Source organism: Lonchura striata, chromosome 13 (genome assembly GCF_050655825.1).
Source record: "Lonchura striata isolate lonStrDom1 chromosome 13, ASM5065582v1, whole genome shotgun sequence".
Lineage (NCBI taxonomy): Eukaryota > Metazoa > Chordata > Aves > Passeriformes > Estrildidae > Lonchura > Lonchura striata.
In genome coordinates this window covers 7,012,378-7,032,325 of record NC_140715.1, presented here as the reverse complement: position 1 = coordinate 7,032,325, position 19,948 = coordinate 7,012,378, and the positions used below count along the sequence as shown (strand labels likewise).

Below are 19,948 nucleotides of genomic sequence, written 5' to 3'. Positions count from 1 at the left end.
ATCCTTCTGGTAGGAGAGAAAGTATTGTCTATGTTTATTTCCTATCCCTTTTGAGTCAGGGAGTGTAATGCTTTCTCTGTAACTCTGCACAGCATGAAGCTGTGATGGGTTTGTGTATGTCTGTCTTGTCCAGGGCAGTTTCTGTGCATTTTGGACAAGCTGGGCACGGAGGGCTCCGTTCCATCAGGAAAGAGATGAGTGTGTGTCAGCCCATGTTGTGTGCAGGGGGGGGCAGCTGCCATCATGTGTGAGGTCACGTATGTTGGTTCAGAAAAGAGCTGAATTTGTCTGGGCTTTTTCTGAGCATTACAGCCTCTTCCTGCCCTTTGTTGTTCTGTTCATAGTGCAAACTTAATTTTGGTGGTTTATAGAATGAGCTGGAGAAACAGGAAAGTACTGATACAATTGATTTCTGTATGGCACTGTAGTGAAGACAGAGATGTTGAAAATTTCCTAAATAATCTCAAAATGTGAATGGTAGGTACGAACAGTAGGTGAAATGGATAAATGTTGAGGAATTATGATGGGCTTTGAATTGTCTATTAAGATTCAGGAAAGTTATGTTAGTGGACAATCCTGTGGAAGGATATCCATGCAAGGCTACAATAATGCAAACAAACCTCTTCTTATAATAAAACTAGCAATCAGTGGGAAGTTTATTTAAAGAAACCAGAAAATATAATCACTGCCACTGTGGAAAGGTGTGGAAGGTCCATAAACATTGAACAATATGTTGAATTCTTGTTCTTTCACTTAAAGAATCATACAGTTGAACTGCAAAAGGTAGTGAGATTACTTAGCCAAAGTATGGCACAGTTTCCTTGTGAAGTATTATTTTAATATTCTTTAGTGTAAAAGCCACTGGTGACATGGCTGGAGCCTCTGCTGCAGTGAGTGACATCAAAAATGTGAAAAAGGAATGATTGCTCACTGCCTTTCACCTGTGTGGAAACTAGACAGCATGAATTTAGCAAATGGCAGATCCAAAATGAACAAAAATCCACCTCATATACATTCAGGACTTCTTGTCCTTGGACATTGTAAATACTAACAATTTACACTGGCTCGGAGCCAGACTTGAGGAACTGATGGAAGAAAAATCCAACCAGAGCTGTTGAATAACATTTTTAGGAAATTGGAGAGACAAGCTCCTGGAGTTACAGAGGATATTCTCAAGTATTACTTTCATGTATTTATTCTGGTTTTATACTTTTCCCTGGGCTAGAGAAGCTATAAAATATCTTTGATATGATTTGCTACAGGTTGTACTTACATTCTTTATCAAAGAGTCCTGAGAATAGTTTTGTTTCAAAGCTATAGGTGATCTCATTATAGAGACTGAACAGATATTTGGTAAAGTTTGAGATAGAAATCTTGTTCTTCATGTCTTTTTCCACAGCAGAAACCACAGTGAAGCTGCAAGCTTGTCTTTTTGACAGTTGTGTGTCAGTTCTTAGTTCTTCAAAATTGTTTACAGGCACAGATGACAAATAAGATCTTACCAACTAAATTACTTGAAAATTGTAATTTGATTTTTTTTTTTCACTAGTAGAACTTGCTGTAGAAAGACAATAGAGATCAGTAAGTAAAAGTAGGTTTAAAGGTGGTTGAGGCTCATCAATTAACTTGCCATAGCAATTTAAAAACAATAATTCTTAACAGTGAAGAACATAAATGAATAATGAGGAAGACAGATGCTGAAGTTATTGCTTCAAGAGTTTTGTTTTGTGAGGCACTGCTATTGCTATAACACTCATCTCAATCACTTTGTATTTTTAGGGGCTTCCTTGGTTTTAAATGAGCAATGAGCTACAGTGTTAGAGGTAGGCAGGATATTGTAATGTCTGCAGAATATTCAGGTTGCTGGAGAAAATCAAGAGCAGCTACCTTTAGATTTTTCCTAATTCTACAGAAGATGTAGTAAATTAGTATGGTCAGAAGACTTCTACTGGTTGACTGAACTGAAAAATACATATCCTGCAATAAGGAGAAAAATTATTTTTTATGGAATTACTTCTAGGATTTAAACTGATTTTAATCTTCTCCATGAGTTTTTATTTATGCAGTTTTGTGCATTGCCAAAGTGAGGAGAAAAAGCAGTGGGTACCATAATTGACAGGTACAGGACTCTGTGTTTTAAACTTTGTACCTGACAGCTTCTGTTGTAAAATTTCATTCATGTGAGTTTTGTCACCATACTTATGTAAGGATAACTCGTTTCAAGATTTAATTTTGTTTTTAACAGTAGAGTTACTGGTCTTTCCAGGTGTTTAGGTTTTTTTCTAAAAACATAGTCATTGGCACAGAGTAAAGTGTTATTTGTGAGAGGCCTGCATGTAAAAAGTATTAAAAAAAGAGAAAGCAACTATAGAGAACCTTCAGCTGCTGCTTGTAGCTCTTCTTAATTTTTAATAAATTATTCCTATGAGAATTGTTACTTATATCTCCATAATTATTAAATCATGACTAGTAACTGAGTCATTGGTCTGTATGGGGCTACTGAACCATTCCTAACAGCATGAAGTAATCGTTGTTGAATTGACCTTTACTTCAAAAGGCAAAGTAAAACCAGAAGGAAAAATGTTGGGAAGTTTCCAATTAGAGTTTTACTTTTTGTGTGAAATAATGACCATGTTGAATTAAGAGGCAGTTATGAATATTTTAGACATTAGGGCTTGGCTCTTCAGGGGAATTTGAGAAGATTTGTCAAAATTACCAGCTACGTTACTGGCATGATCTTAATGTGATATTGTGAAATTGATTGACACTCCTATGTAGACATAATCATTTGGACTTAATAGGGCTGTATTTAATTCTTTGGGGAGATAAGACTAATAGAAATCATTTAATTTGACTTAAATAAATCTACTTGAAATTTAAGTTCAGTTAACTTTGACTTCATAGTTACAACAGACTTCTACACAAAGAAATAGACACATTTCTGCATTTTAAGAGCTGACTGAATTATGCATGTCACTGTGATTCTTATGGTAGAAAGACATCCAATGCTTTTAGTACTCCATAGGAAATGAAAACAAAAATATTTCATTTTAATTTCTCGGTTGTTGTTGCTAATGTAGCTAAATAATTGCTTTATTCTCTGTAAAAGACATGGATAGTGCCCTTGGAAACCAGCTCCTCTACATGACATCTCTTGATGGTCATACTTGTAGTATTTAGGAAGTTTTAAATTGCAATGCAAGTAAAAACTTCTTCTGACTCCCATTTTTTAACCTTATCTTTAGGCTGAGGAGAGGGAAAATGGTGTATTAGCTGTGGAGTTCATTGAACTAAAATGTACTTTCAGATATGCTTGAACTGCATTGGAGCATTTTCCTTTGTAGTATTTGTCAATTCTGCAGGAACGTTGGGTGGTGTGTTAACATATTATTTTGTGGAAGTATACGCATAAATATGTCTTGTGGGTGTTCTGCATTGGAGAATAATTGTGCTTGAGAGCTGCCAGTACATGCTGAAGGTAAAGCTTTTTAAGCCTAATTGAGTTGCTGAATGCACTTTGGAGGAGAGAGAACCGAACTCAACTTTCACAAAAGATCAAACAAAACATTGGATATAAAATGTGCAATAGAACATAATAGAGTAATACAGCAGAGAGTAATTCTGTCAAGACAATATGGGAAAAGAAAAATTGTGTGGCCTTTTTGTTGCAGAACAGTTCTCATTCCCATGCCTTTGTGTATGACTTTTGTATTGCTGGGGTTTTTTTCTAACTGGAGGTGGTGTGTGTAGAGGTTGAGTACTGGTTGAGTACCATCTGCCCACCAGACATGGTATGAAGTATTAGGGCAGAATAAGATGGGAAAAAAACCCTGGTTTTTGAGGGCAAAGTAGAGCATTGACCTGTCTGGTACTGAGAAAGTCTTCTTATGGGCTTTCTCCTGTTCCTCATTTATCATAGTAATGAGCAATAATCATTGAGCAAAACACAATGGAAATGCACTGAGATACCAGCAGAGGAGAACTGCTCACAGAAAGTGGTCAGTAAAAAGGAAATCGGAGATATTTGGGACAGGTCTCAGCCACACAGATGAGACAGGAAAGGAGCAAGAGTTTATTACTAGATGTTTTTGTGAAAATATAGGGAGGGAAGGAAAGCAGCTTGAGAAATTCAGGCTATTTATTTGTAAGGCTTTTCTTCAAGGTTTTTTAAGTGCTACTTTATAAAAATAAACCAGATTTTTATTGTATATTACTAGTAAAAATTGGGTTATGCCACTTTGATAAATAGAAGAGGAGAAATGAGAACAGAGCTTAGGAGGATGTTTAGGCTCTGGTCATATTTAATGTTCCACAGTAATTTTTTAGATCAATGTTGACTGAGAGACATAAGACTTATGGGTGGAGGAAGGGACTTATAAAATGTAAGGAAGTTTTCATGCATACAAAAACCCCCAAACAACCCAACCATAAACAATGGAGCACAAAAGGGTGGAGCACATCTTACAAGATCGGTTGCCAGACTTTTAGTGATGCCAATTGGAAAATGATAAACAGCAAAATGCCAGAATATCTGTGAAATAATAGGATTGGGAATTTATAGTGAATAGCAGGAAGCATCTACTTAAACTATGAAGGGAAGAACTTCAATGGAAGAAAACAACTGGGGATGAGGGGAGAGGAGTGATGCTTGTTCCTGGATTGCTGATGGCTGCGAGTAGTTGCTAGGAGAGCTCAAAAGAGGGATTAGAACTAAGAACAAGAGAATATTTGGGTATTTGATAGCCTCTTTCCTGGGACAGAGAAATATCCTGTGGGGCCAGGTGTGCTCTGCACTGGGATCCAGAGCCTCTGGCTGGTGGTGTCTAGAGGTGCCTCCCAGTTGTGGGAGGGAATGAACCTCCTCAGAGTGGCAGCTTCCCTGGGGGGCTGTGAGGCTGGGAGAGAATTTAGAGAAATATTTAAAATACATGTATTCCTCATGGGAGAGCAGGTCAAGAACTGCAGTAGCTGTTTTCTCAGTCTTCAAAAGATGCTGCCAGGATTTGTACTGGTATCTAAAATCACCTGTATCAGTGCTGGCTTTTGGCTTAAAATAGGCTTGAGACTGCAAACCAAAAACTTCTACTTGCTCATCCTTGAAAGGCAAGGACAGAAAACTGGTTTCTTTCTCCCTGCCAGTTACTGTGGGAGGGGTTGTTTTAAGGAAATGTAAAGGAGGAGCGCGGGAAATTCACACAGGTTTTACATTTCCAGATATAACTGTGCTGTCTGATAAGGGCTAAAATTAACTTAATGTTCTAAAGATTTACTTACAAAAGATTTTCTTTTCCTAATTTTTGGTAAGGCCAAAGATTGTAGGTCATAGTCTGCTCTTTCCTGTCTGATAATTGCAAAATCCATTACCGTCCCTTCAAGATGTTTTTTTTTTTTATAAAAGGCTGTACTAAATCTGAATAAAAGCCTAATAAGTAGATTAGTTAGAAGAATAGTCCTCCTGAGGATGGTTGATTCCAAATGTAGCTGCTAGAGATAACCCTAAATGCAATTAGGTTTAACTCCCTGTGAGTGTCAAAGGAAGGTAATGCCCATGGAGACCTCCTTTCAGATGACACTGTTTTAAGGTGTCTTAACATTGAAATATTCTTTTCCTTTGGGCATTGGTGACAATTTTTTTGTTTTTTAATTGTTGGAAAAACCATGCTTAGCAACTTGAGCTTTAGCCATTAGTTTTAGGTGCTTCCCACAAAAAAAGGATGGTTCACCTTCCTTGGGTGAACAGTTTGATGTCCTCATCTGTGTCCTTGATAAGGATCAAATATCCAAGGTGGCCACAGACAGGTGAAAGAGAAAATAGCAGATTCAGTAACATATACAAGCATAAAGGGTAATGTGAGAAAATGTCAATAGATTAATTAATTGATGGATTAAATCTGGTTTTCCTCATAAAAGATAAATGAAAGCTAAAGCTAGTATTAAAACAGAAATAGAGACATTAAAGATTTCAAAACTTTGTATATGATAAGATGGAATATAACAGAAATAATTGCTAACTACTAACATGGTTTAATTTAACTGTAGGTACTGCATAAGAATTGCACTGTATTTAAGAGTTTGGCTCTATTTTCACAGAAAAAAGAAAAGGGTAAAAAAGCTTCACGAAACAATTTTATTACTTCCTCTTTGATCTATTCCTGCATAGCATGTATTTAGTTATATTTAATTTTTTCCATTTTTAAAATCTTAATATCAACTTTTAGTATTTTATTGTAGGGGAAAATTGCTAGTAATATCAAAAGAAGAAATTTGCAATAATTATTTAATTAGAGCATCTTTACACTGATATGCACAGTGCTCTGCCCTTCACATTTCTTTGCTTGACTTGTACATTGTTCTTTGAATTCTCTTTATTGATAAGTGTTCCTGAAAATCTTTTTTCTTCCTTGTTTGTAAATCAGAAGTCTGTGCCATAAAAGTAAAGCTGAACTAATTAGATGTGAGCCAAAGTACCCAAAAATGTCTTATAGCTGTACCTTAGCAAAATTTCACTTTCTGTATGGCAGGGAGACATTGAGCCAGTGCAGTGAATTCTGGTTTTTATTGTTGTAACTTGTCCCTTGAGGTTCCTTTCCCCCCAAAGCCAGAGCTGTAAGACTCAGGAGCTGTCATTCTTTCACCTTATTCCACATGAAGCAAAGTATTTTTGCTGCTAACAAATAGCTAATTTGTTGTCTAGCGTGCAGAGTGGTTTGTTTTCTATTGTTTTGGTCAGCTCTTCTTTTATTTGTGTCAATGTGTTGACTTTTTTCTTTGTATATAATAAATTGCTGTGTTTGCAGAACACATTTCCACTGTTGACTTGTTTAAGTGTTGCGTGAAATATTAAATTATTATCTTATAAATATTATGAAGGATTTGAATATGAGATGCACCAAGTATAAATATTTTCCAGTAAAAACTTACAGACAGTGAAAAACAAGAATTAGAGTGACCATACATTAATTATTGGTTGTCTTTTTTGCAAGGAAAATAATGGAAATAAATAAAATAGCCTTTATATTTCCTGTTTACTACATCTGAAAATTTTCCTAATGTTATTAGGAAATTCAATAATACTTCTCAATTGATTTCAAGCTTTTCAAATGTAATAGGACTCCCTGATTATGTCATGTTTTCAAAATCCAGGATTATTTTAGTTCCTTTCTTTTAGTCTAAGAGAGAGTAAATTCAAAAGTAAAGGGGCTTTTTGTGTGTATGTATTAAAATGTGTTTTCCTAAAAATTGAGAGTTTTATGAGACTGAAAAGAAAAAATAATCTCCTTGCAACAGTAGAGTTTCATTTGTTCTTGTCTAGTTGAGATGCAGGAGAATGAGCTTGATTATGTTGAGAGTCAAAATCATAATGCTGCTGCAATAAACTTGTAAGAAATTGTTATTACAACTGAAAATGTCCATTTTCCAAATTAGGAGTCTATTTTTAGGGAGTAAAAATTATCTTTTAAAAGGATGTAATGATATGTATTTGACTATAGGAGTAATGGATAGTACACTGAAAATAAGCTGGTTTGAAATTAAGCACCTCCTCTACATCCTGTATGGGAGCTCTGCTGGCCTTTGGGTAAAGTTCTACCCAAGGAGAGATTTTTGAGAGGTTTTTATGCCCTCAGACCTTATTGTGGTTAATGATGCTGACAGTGGGTATATGGACTGCCTGGAAAGCAAGATTGCACCAAACTACTACTACTCAATTTGCTTTTTAATGTCATTGGTAACAAGATAAAAGAATTCTTAACCTCTACATAATGGAGAGTAATGTATTTTACTGACTCTTGAGGAATGCTTTGGGTGGGAGGAGATGAAACATTCTATTGGCTGTGTTGTACCAAAAATGAATGGAATGGAAGAAAAGAAGAGCCATCTCTAAAATGTTATTTGTTTTATTTCATTTAGATTTTCACACACACCTTTCTGAGAAATTGAAAGACAGACAGACAAGCTGGCAGCAGCTGGCTGAGGCAAAGAACTCTCTAATACGTAAGGTTTTTATTTTGCTTAAACTATATTCCTTGTAAACTTAGAACCCAGTTTAGAACTTGTGTGTTGTGCAAAGTTTAATCTTGTTCTGTGTATGTTCTGTTTATTATGTGTTGTGAAATTTTGGTTGGCTGTTTTTTTCTTCCTGGGTTTTTATATTCCGTTGAATAAACCTGATCTCTACTACTCATTTTTGTTGAGTATTACCTTTCTGGTTGGATTGAACTAATTTAGGGGTTTTTTGCTGGGAGGCTTGGCTGGGTGGTGAAGGAGCTGTTTTCCCTGAGCTGATCCTGCTTCATGTTGTCAGGCTTGTTCCATGAGGGGAGGAGAGCTGAGAGCTGGAGGAGATGCCAGCTCTGGGTAGTCACAGGCATAATTTTAAACCAAAATGGTCCCTGCACCTGTATTTTCACCAAGGCAATCGCATATGTTGTGTTCCAGTGGTAAAGGTTTGCAAGGGACACAAGTTTTGTTGGAGATTCTTCAATTGGTGAAAGATTTAGTGATGAATGTTCATCTTCTGTCTTGATTTGAATATTTTTGATCTAAGAGTATGAGATTCAGATGGCCCCACTTGATGTGGGGCTGTGCAAATCAGGGAGTTGTGTTGGTTTTTGTGGGTCTGTAGGGGATCCTGCATGGCTAGGCAGGGGTATCTGGAGTACCACTGTTCCCCACACACTCTCACACTTGTGCTTCCCTGAGAGTAAAACTACTTTAGGAGGAAGAGGATGTTTGGAGAAAAAAACTCGCAATGCACTTTTTTAGAAAAAATAAAAGTTGCCAGGCTGTAGTAATATAAATCAAAAGACATCTCAAGGAATTTTAGTACAAAGATAATGATTTGGTGACATCTTCCTCTTGATATTTCTTGAATTCAAAAATTATTTTCATTCACTTGATATGCTTATGCTAACTACAGTGTCAGCTGCTTTTGATAAAGCCTTTTGTCCTTGACTTGGCAAACTTTACCTTGTGTTTGATTGCCTAAAGAGATGAAAGATGGATTTTGTTATTTTATTATTTTCTTCCAGTGCACCTCTGACCTAGTACATACATGAAAGATGCCTTTCTGTTTGGGCTCTTTTTTAAGCACTTAAGTAAATGCTTTTGCAAGATGAGGGCCCTAATGAGGAAAAATACTCTGCTTGCTTAATACTCAAATGAGACCTAAACCGAGGTTTTCTCATCACCCTCATTGTCTGCTGTACTTCTTCCCATAATTGCTTAATTTTTGGTAAAAAACAGTGAATAGCATTATTCTTTGAATCTCAAACAGTGACTAGGCAAATACTGGAACAGTTTCTTAAATCAGGTTCTGGAAAGGTTGAGCATCTGTGACCTTTTCCTAGTTAATGCAGCCCATGAGTGTTGAGTGTTTTCAAGCAGCAGATAAGGACTGTTTGTTGTGTTTCCATGCTTCTTAGAAGAGTGGGAGCCAGAGCTTTTGGTAGAGTAATTAAATTTCCATAGTGCTGATGTACAGTGCCAAAAACTGCCCAAGGTGTGGTGTGTGTATGGTTGGTAATAAAGATGAAATTAATAAAGAACGGGAATGATTCTGTACATATTTCTGCATTTCTGAAGTAATCATGATTATTGGTGTTGCAGGAGGATTTTGGCACAGGTGAAATGAGTGGGTTATGCTATTTAGGCTGTACTAAATCTCAAAGAATAATGCTTGAATACATTTTCCAGGATCACAGAAAGGTTTTGCCTAACAAATTGCATCCAACTGAAAAATGTCTTTCCTCATTTGAAGCTTTGATGCTTCTATAGAAACAAAATACTGTTTCTCTTTGGTTTGCTTCTTTTACCTTGCATCCTAATTCTCCTCCCAATTCAAACACATTTGATTGATATATTGCTTTAAATTTTTGGTATTGTGTTCAGAGCTCTAGAAATTAAGAAGAATGTGAAAATGTATTAATAACTATATCACAACTTAAAAACACTTGATAGCCTTAATGCTTGCTACTGGCTTGATTTAACATGCATTTCAGAAAATAATTGAGCTGAGACAAGCCACAGAAAAACATTACCTTTTATGACTTTTATGAGTCATACTTCTTCGACATGCTAAATCTGATCTGAGTAGTGGAATAGTTTGTTGAATGCTCTGAATGTGGTGAGAAAGGTGAAGTGAATTTGCTGACCCAGATGTGCTGCCTGGTGATATCAGCCAGATCTTTGATGTTAATAATTCCAGGGACTTGACTAAAAGCAAGCTTTATCTCTGCTCCTTTTAAACAGTGCCATAGGATTTTCTACATCAATCTGGATGCTGCCAAAACCAGACAGATGGCACTAACCTTAGTTTAAAGCCTCAGCTGGCTGAGAATGCATCCAAATAGTGTTGCAAAGCTTTCAGTGTGCATGTTGTGTCAACAGAAGAGGACTCTTTGTATCACCATGAGAAGAGCCCTCAGACTTTGCATTTCAAAGGTATCCTGTTCTCATGTGTGCTCACATAGAGCAGATTGCTTTGCAGTGCTCTAATAAAATGATGAGTTTCTTGATCTGCTCTGCCTTTGCTATGCCAAGGTCAAAGATGCCACAAAAAAGGAGATGAAGTGCTGAACATGGGTGTTAGAATGGTCAGTGGTTCAGAAATACAGGCAGAAAGATTGTTGTCAGATCTGTGGTCTGGCTCTGGAAGCAAAGACAATAAAATTGTCTTACAGGAAAAACATCTCCCCTCACTAGTATTTGGAGTAGTCCTAAATCTCACCACTTCTGAGTACTCCTTTTTTGGAAGGAGAATTTCTAGTAGATTTTAAAAACTACAATAAACAACTCACCTCAACTACCCCTCTCTCCCCCCACCAACAAGATCTCTAATCTGTGTCAAAATAAGAATATAGAATTACAAACAAAATGCAAAAAAGAAAATAACCAGACCAGCCCTGGTTTATTTTTAGAGCTGTAAACTAATGTAGCAAAATTCCAGATATTTATAAAAATAATTATTTTTAAGCATTCCAGAAGTATGATGTTGAGTATATGTGTGTGTATATACATACATACATACATACATATACATACATATATACATACATATATACATATACATATATATATATATATATATATATATATATATATATATATAAAAAGAAATGTAAAAGTGTGCTGCTTGGGGTATCAGCTCTTAGTATGTGCAAGCCAACCTGAACTGGAGTGCAGTAGAAGACTTGCCAGGGAGAGAGAAAGAAATGAGTCAATCAAACATATTGCAGTGCACTAAAAGGGGATTTTTAGGTTCAAATTCTAGTGGGTGTCCTTTCAAAACAACAAAAGCAAGACCTGGGTTTATGATGGGATTCTAGCAGTGATTTCTTTAAACAGCCAAATCTGAGTTGTGCAATTACTCTTCATGCAACTGTTTTGTTAAGAAACTTCAGCCAGAGACTGCAAACCACACAGCCAAAAATGCATGATAAAATAAAATAGGGGAAAATATAGGAAATCCTGAGGGAGAAGTAAAACTTTCTTGCATAATGGGTCCTAGAAGAAAACAAGTTGACAGTTCTACCAGGTGCTTCTTATAGGAGCAATGTTACAGAATTTGTCTGAGCAGCACCTGTATTGGAAAGACAGGATTTGAAATGTGCTAAAGAAACAAAAGAGGTTGTGTGGTGAAGGGCTGAGCTGCTGGCAAAACACTCGATGGCCTCAGAGTTACACAAATCAATCTCCTGGGTAATGCACCATGTCCCAAAAACTGGAAGCTACAAACAGAAGATATTTTATTTTAAGGAGTTCTGTGACAGCTTATAAAAAGCAGCTTTTCCACTTTTTGCATGAAGTTTCTACCTTAAAGATACTGATGAAATAGGTGACAATTTTTAACACAAGCAGTGACAAAATAAACACCATCTGCTAGTGTTGGCTTATTCCATAGTCTTCTCATGCTGGGTGATTTTATTTCACCTTTTTTCAGAAATAGTTAATGACACATCTGCTGTGTGTGGTGGAGGTGCATTTTTGGTGATTAAATGTGGACATAGGATCCGAGAAAACAGTAACAAGACTTTTTCAAAAAACTGAAGAAAATATTAGTGCCACGAGGAGCTAACAAACTAACTGTGTTGATAGCTTTTATTTTTTTTATTTTGACCTGGTTTACTGTTGGAGCAAAATTTTAAATTATATTTGTTCTTTCAAAATACATATTTATCAAGGAAAATTTCTCATTTGGCCTTTATTTTACCAAAGCAAAAATCTTGCCACAATGACATTCGTAGTCCTCCAAGCAAGTCTGCTTTTGTAGCACATCTGTGAGTCTGGGATGTGGGGTCAGAGCAGGTTTGGGTGTCCTGGGGGATCAGGGTCAGGTTTGTTTACATAAGAGAATATCTTTAAGGGAGCAAAATGTACAGTGGGACCTGGAGAACAAAATAATGAGGTTTAGCTCAAAGTCCAGTTGAATTCTGGACAATACAAAATTGTAAATACATGCAGAGTTTTTTGCTTGTATAGAGTATGTCTGTATCCTGTAGAGCTCCATGAATCCATCTTCCTCCCAAGAGCCATGGTAGAGCAAAGTGTCATTGTCTGAGTCCCTGTTTGGGCAGACAAAGTTGTAATTCCTGATGTTTTGTGTCAGGCTTTGTGTCTTCCCTCTGGCAGAGCTCAGTGGTCCTGTGGGTTTGAAAATCCCTTTTGAGTGTCCCTGAAGAGCAATCTCTTCCCATCACCCCAGGATGTCCCAGTTTTCCCTTCTCAGTCAGCAAGGAGAATTCTTTGTGATTTAGCATTTTGCTGCAGAGGCATTAGCATAATGATCTGCAAAATTCCGAGCAATTAGGCTGTTAAACCTGTGTTTACCCTGCCAAATCGTATGTCCCAATGCTGTTATGAGTGTGAGTAGATTTTAATAAATCCAAATAACTAAATGTCTGCATCTCCATGTGGATGGGTGGATATTTAATTTTAATATTTAATTTTAAGATTGAGATAAAAATTAAAGCCATGGAAACCCTAAGAGAAAAAAAAATCATGTTTGGTTATGTTGTTATCTTAGGTGAAAAACCAGGATGGACTGCAAAAAACATGAATTCTGACTCTGTCTAAAAGTTTCAAGTGAAAGCAAATTCATTGTCTTTCCTTCCTGGGTGACTAAGGTCTGTTTAATGGTATGAAATCCTTGTCCACATTTTATGGTTTCATAAAACCACAAAAACTAAGTTATGTAAGTAAAGCTGTATGCAGTCCAAGAGGAAAATTACACCTGGAAAAAAGCTTCAACATGCTATAAATATTTTTAACAGTAATTTCTTGGGGGTTTGTTTGTTTGTTTTGTTAAGCCTTGCTTAAGCTCCTAATGAACACTGGCTAAGGAAATATTGATAGAAATATTCTTAAGGGCAAGCATCTGTACCTGTAGGTATTGTTATACTTTTGTTCAAACTTCATTCAGTTTATTATTTTAATAATGAATGTGTAGAAGTGCTGTGAAGTAATATGTCATTAATGTTAATTGTTCTGATAAAAGAAAAAAAGAGCAATCTGACTCTTGATTTTTGTTTTTACAGACTGCATAGTAATTAAAAATTGGAATGAGAATTCATGCAAGTTGCTCAAGTACATTCAGTAGTGAATATTTGAAGTCATCCCATGCTCCCTAGCAGTGATGAACAGACTTACATCCATTAAATACTTATATTGCAAACCTTTTGGCTTGACCTCATCTGTGTAAACATTTCATTTATGAATTATCAAACCTCTTTGAAAGACAGCCTTATGTACGTGTATTATCATTTATGTTAATCAGAAACATTTTTCAAGCTGCTGTTCGTGAAGTAAGGATGAAAGATCCCTTGCTTATTCATACCCATATGTATGCTGTGAAACTTGAATAAGAAGGGAGACAACAAGGACTGCTTCAAAATATAAATTATATACATATTTTTTACACTCATGCCATATTTCCATAGTTTATGTTTACTTAAATCCAGTGTTAAAGGTAAAAGTGTAGCAAGTGAGAACAGAGTTTTTTTGATCAATATCCATTCCTAGCTCTTATAAAAACTCTTTTGTTTAGATTAGGAACTGCAAGTGAAGGTACTTTATTCCAAACTGGGGTTGCATCTGTGACAAAACTTTTATAGACTCTTAACAGCTTACATGATATATTACAGGGTATTTTAAATATGGAGAAGCAATGAGGAAATTATGACTGCACATTATTTTGGAATATGTTACTTGCAAACCCTTCTGCTTATTAAAGAATTTTACTTTGACAATGCAAAACTGCACTCACAAATTGCCAGTGGAAGGCCAAGCATTTTGATAGAAATGTAGTGGATGGTCTGATGATATTTGAAGATTGGAATCTGTTTGGGATAATAAGCAGAGGTGAAAAGCTGACTCACATAGGCCATGTCTTGATATCCATTTCCTTACTGGGATAAGTGAGCTCAGTATTTGCAACCAAATTCAAAACATTCCTCCTGTTGTTAAGACTTACAGACACAGCTGATAAAAGTTTTTCATGATTCTTCAAAATTTATGTTCTTAAACAGCATTTTTAGGAGTTAGGATTTGATCCTGTATAATTGTTTAGATCTTGAGTGATGGTTCAGCAGCATGAATGTGCTCCAGAGAGAGTTTTCTGTAGTGCTTATGCTCAGAATCCACCCATGCTTGATTTTACTTGCTTCCTTTTTTATTTAGAATGAAAGCTTTCTCAATTAAAATCTGGCATAGGGAAATACTGTGCGTCAACTCCCACATGGCCTGAACTACCTGGTCCCAATTAATGAAATATTGAATGTGGTGTTAATGCCAGGAGGGCCCTGATAGGACTTACTGAAAATTACTGATATAATCCTCTTCTAAAGTAAAGCATGATTTTGATATGATTAAATAGCATGTGGAAGTGGGAAATTGAATGTGTTTTGGAAAAGTAAACGATCTGCAATGAGGAAAAAAATAATCAAGTGCCTTGTTTCTCACTATAAACCAGAAATTTTCATCTCTTACCTATCCAGCCTACAGAATCTTCAGTATTCAAGCAGTGTAGAATACTCATTTTTTAGGGCAACACTCTAGTACTGCCATCCCTTCTCTTTCCATCGAAGGATAGTTGGTAATTCTTAGGATTAGTTGGAGATGTTTCCTTTGAGTCTGGATTCTGAATATGCCTTTGTGTATCATGTGATGAGATCACCATTTAGGTGAATATCTACTGGTTCATCTTTCAGTAGTAAAAACAGCTTGTGCACCCTCCCTGACAACTTCTTACACAGCACAGGCTGAGCAGCCACTGCTGAGGCTGAGCAAGTGCCTGCTTTAGTCTCTAGAATTGACATTTTCAGAGTAATAAAAGGCATCTCTTTTAGTCACCGTCACTCCTCATTCTCACAGAAAGCCTTATCAAAATAACAGCACTGCTCCTGCAGTCAAACTTCTTGTCCCGTACTCATGGCAATAAGGATTGAATCCCTTTTGGATCTGACTCAGAGCTGGCTCACTCTAGATTGGTTTCTGAACATTGTCTGATATAAATTTTGTAAAGAACACAGGAGCTTCATGTCCTACAGGCTGATATCAGCATTTTTGCAGCTTAAAGTTAGGGTTTGTATCAACAGACAGGAGGAAATTGAGATTAAACCAGGAAATCAAGGCCATAAGTGCCCTGGTTGTGCAGTACTGCTACATGCAATAAAGGCTCTAAGATGCAAATTCTGCAGAGGTAGAATTGAGATAAACATGTTTTGGGGTAGATTTAGGAATAAGATGGATAAGAATAGATTTAGATAAGGAAGACAGGACTGATGTGTTTTGTATCAATTTCTTCATTTTCTGAGTCACTTGTGTGATGTGCATTATTGGCATTCCATTTCAGGTGTCTCAGAGTGGTCTGGTCTGTGGTGTCAGGAAGCAATGTCATGTCAGGCATGTGTACTTCCCAGAGTGGCTAAAACAGTGCTGCTGCTTAGGTAATGAAGCAGTAAAAATGTCAAAAGCACTGCAGATATTAACAGTTAGAAAAAACGTAAATTATATTTGCCTTCCTTTACTGTGCTGTTTTGGAGCTGTCCTTCCAAATCCACAGTGATAGAAGAAATCAAATTGTCTCAAAGTTAAATGTGAAGTAAGGGGGAAAGATAGAAATATCTCTTAGGTGTGGGTACACAGATACACAAATACTTATGGAGATCTGTGTAAACAATATTTGAAATGACTAAAAATCTAACCACCTGAGCTGCCTCACATGAATCAAGAAATGTTATATAAAAACAGCTGCTGCTGTTACACAATCTTTCTAGCTCTGTTTTCCTCATCAAATTAATACAGAAAAGTGGTTTTGTACGCTGAATTTGTGCACGTAGTTGAATTCCTTGTTCAGCTTTTAATTAATTTAAATGAAGTTCTAAATTCGGTTCCCTGTCTAGGTTTATGCTTATGACCATTGTTTTGCATGACAATCAAATTAGCATTTAGAAATTCTTTTTCCTTCATTGTTCTCAATATAGAAATACCTGCTTTAATTCTTCTTTAGTTCTTGCTTCTTTCCAACCTGAACCTGGTGTTCAGCTGTGCTGTGTGAGCCTGTGCTGAGAGAAACCCTCCTTGCTTTACATTCTTAGAGCAGAGAAACACAGGCACAGCTCTTGAACAGAGGAACACTCACTTTAGCTGGGGAGCAATGTGTGACAACTTCAGTTTTGTTTTTCAGATATATATGCGAGAGTTCTATTCTTGTGTTGTTTCTGATAGAAAAATGGATAGAATGTCACTTTCTGAATTCCCAGAAAGATTTAAACTTTTGAATCTGGTCTCTGTCAGCTTTTCTCTTTACTCCATAGTAACTGCGTGTCTCCTTTTCCTCTGTATCTTGTATGTGGCAATTATTACTGTCAGAGACATAAGGTAATTAAGCTGAATTTCATATTGAGGGATATGGGCTAAAAATAAATAAACAATCTGATTTCATAATTTGCATCCTGATAAGCTCCAGCTATCAGAAGCCAAGTTTATTTTTTTTCTATTTCACCTTGAATTTTTTGACTCCCCAGGGTCATCTCCTAGCTGGGTGCTGTGTGGCAGAGCTCAGCTGCTGCTGCTGTGCAGGCAGTGTCTCCCAGGCTCAGGTTTGTGCATGTCAGCAAACCCTGGCTGTGGTTCAGTGAGTGGGTAATTCTCAGTCATTAATTTGTTGAAGCAGTGTTTGAACCTATCTGCTTAAACGTAAATCACTTCTCAGGCGTGAGGCACCAGAAGGTGCAATTAAATAGGCAGTAAAATTAGATTGGGTTTAAACTGTTGCTTTTTCATAACTGAAGGATACAAACACAAAGTTTTTCTTCCATTATGGGAAAAGGCTACCTGTCCAGAAATGCACTGCAGTGTATTATGCTGAGTGTGCTTCCTAAAGAGAGCAAGGTAGTTAAGAACAATAGTTTTTTTAATCGTTTTTTTTGTGATGTGTACTTTCAGTTCTTTGAATATTATGAAAACGTAGAATTCAAATAAGCTAGGCTCTTTAACAGGTACTTTGTTTAATGTTGGATAGGAATCAAGTCAGTGGCACTTCTTTGCCAGCTGCAAACCAGCATCAATGTGTGCTGCAAGCACTCTGACATGAAAACCAAATTCCATTAAAGAGCCAAGCTGTGGTTTTAGTGAATTTGCATTGTTAAATATGAGATGTGCATGTCCTTTATGAATTGTTTAAGCCCACCTCACAAAATCTGCTGCCTTTGCAGTGCTTTTCATTGCTCATTGTGGTTCACCTGGTCAAAGGCTGGTGTAGGGTGAGATGTTGAGTGTTCCCAACAGCCCATGGAAGGCAAAGGGCCCTGAATCTGCTCTGGAGGACAAGTCCTGCTCTGCTGAGTGACCATGACCAGCCACAGTGTGTAGGTAATCTGTGATAAATACACCAAGATATAAGCTGAGTGCTAAATGCAGTCCAGCAGCTGCTCAAGGTAATTCCTCTTTTAATAAACTGAAGAATTTGGTGAAAAAGGGTGCAGCATACACTTTGTATTGGATTCCATGCAGCCACTTAAGGCACTCAACAATTAATACTCTAGAGCTGAAAATTAATCAAAAGTTAACAGAAAAGAAAGAAACCAGTTTATATACTGATTGAAAGAGTACTGAGGTGCTAGGATTTTTTGTGGGTTTTTTTTTTGTTTGTTTGTTTGCTCGATTTGAGCTTTTTTTGTGTGTGTTTTTTGGTTTTTTTTTTCCCCTGGGAATATCATATATATGGTTCTTTTAGTTTAGTGCACAAGCAAAGCACATAAATCATTCTCTTGGCTGCTTTGAAGGACAGCATTGGCCCTTTCTGGATAGTGCTGCCTAAAGTAGCTTTATTTACACTGGTTTGGTGCTCCAGAAGCCCTGGAGGCACAGGATATTTGATCCTTGTGAGTCTTAACTACCTGCCAGATCTTAAATTAATCCAAGATGCTTTATTCCTGCAGCTGGGTTGAGGTTTTTTTGGCAGAATTTTTTTGGGGTTTTGAGGTCTTCTTATTTATTTTCTATGTTGCACTGAAGTGTTCATACACTCAGATGTGTTGTTGACTGTGTAATACACTTTGAGCTTTCAAATATCCTCAGTGGATTTTTTTCTAGAATGTTGCTATTTACAGTACTCTTACAAAGTTGCTTGAGTTAGCTGTTGACAGTTTAATATGTTTTGTAGAACTGTAACTTTAATTATAATTCTTCCCAATTTGTCTGTACTTAAACATCTGTAACCATAGAGTTCCATAGCACAGTGAGGTTGTTCAGTCTTACTTTTAATTTTCATCTTCATGTATTATAAATTTTACCTGACAAGTAGTAATAGGAGGGAGTACTTCAGGCACAGTGCACCTGCTGATCTGAGTTGGTGTAAGCAGCACATATTTCAGTCATGTGACAAATTACTATTGCTTCATTTCTTTCTAAATGGAAAAAAAAAAATCTGACCTCAAAGAAATGTCAGTATTACAATTTACAGTTCCTTGTAAATGTAATAGTTCATTTTGAAAAAATGCAGGATTTGCACTTAGATACCAATAGAAAATTGAAGACTGAATATTAGTTCATATGCAAGAATTGCTAAAAACAGAATATATGGAGAAGGCAAATCCTTATTTCTAACTCACACTTTTCAAAGATTTTTCATTATGTGAAAATGGCAACTATTGCTTTTATATATGCTTATATTAATATATGTTTACACTTTCCTTCCTTCCCCTCCATGTCACACACAGATAGGGAGAGTCAGGATTGCTAGCAGATTTCTTGTTAGGGATAATTGGTGACACTTCCTTTATGTTCATTAAAGGCTGTATTCTGGTGGAGATAAATAGATAAATGACATGTTTGGGGTTACCAGGAAGATGTGATTTCATCACTCAGTACACAAGCTTTGCAACAATGTTCCTGATTTATAAGTAAGTTTGATCACACCAGCTCTGACAAAGAGAAACATTTATTCGAATGCCTGAAGTTCTGATGCTGGAGTTACTTGAACATTGTGCCTTGCTGTCAGCTGTTTTGGATGGATTTTGGTAAATAACAAATTTCTAAGTTCTAGAAATAATTTCCATTATTCACATAAAAACACATTGCAAAATTTGTCTGAACATAGAAACATAATATACATGGAGTAGAAGACTGATTGTTGCTGAAGTCTGCATGTGGACCCCTTGTGCTTGTGCCAACAAAATTTACACCCCTTATGTCATCAGTAGCAAAGGTGGGGGCTCTCAGCTCATCTCTTCCTCTTTCTGCTCCTATTTGAGGCACCAAAAATAGATATCTGAGGTTGCAAAATTTGGTATTCAAGAATTAAATGAGTGAGGAGTTAACTTTATGTAACTTCAAGATTGGCTTTTGGGGTCAGAATGTTGTAATGGATGACCTTAAGAGGTCCCTTTCAAACTTAATTGTTCTACAAATCTGTATTAATAATCTCCCTGTGACATGGAAAGGAGATCAT

General features: G+C 36.5%; 1 protein-coding gene across 25 annotated transcripts in view; it reads left to right on the top strand.

Moving 5' to 3' along the window:
- Positions 1 to 19,948, top strand: part of TENM2 (teneurin transmembrane protein 2) — a 1,518,527-nt gene that overhangs the window by 1,221,126 nt on the left and 277,453 nt on the right. For 17 of the 25 annotated variants that reach the window (XM_085591001.1, XM_085591002.1, XM_085591003.1 and 14 more), the window contains one exon: positions 7,909 to 7,992. The exons of the other annotated variants lie outside the window; for them this stretch is intronic. In XM_085591001.1, the coding sequence (XP_085447127.1) occupies positions 7,909 to 7,992 (84 nt within the window). The remainder of the gene's footprint in view (positions 1 to 7,908; positions 7,993 to 19,948) is intronic. 25 annotated transcript variants of the gene reach the window in all.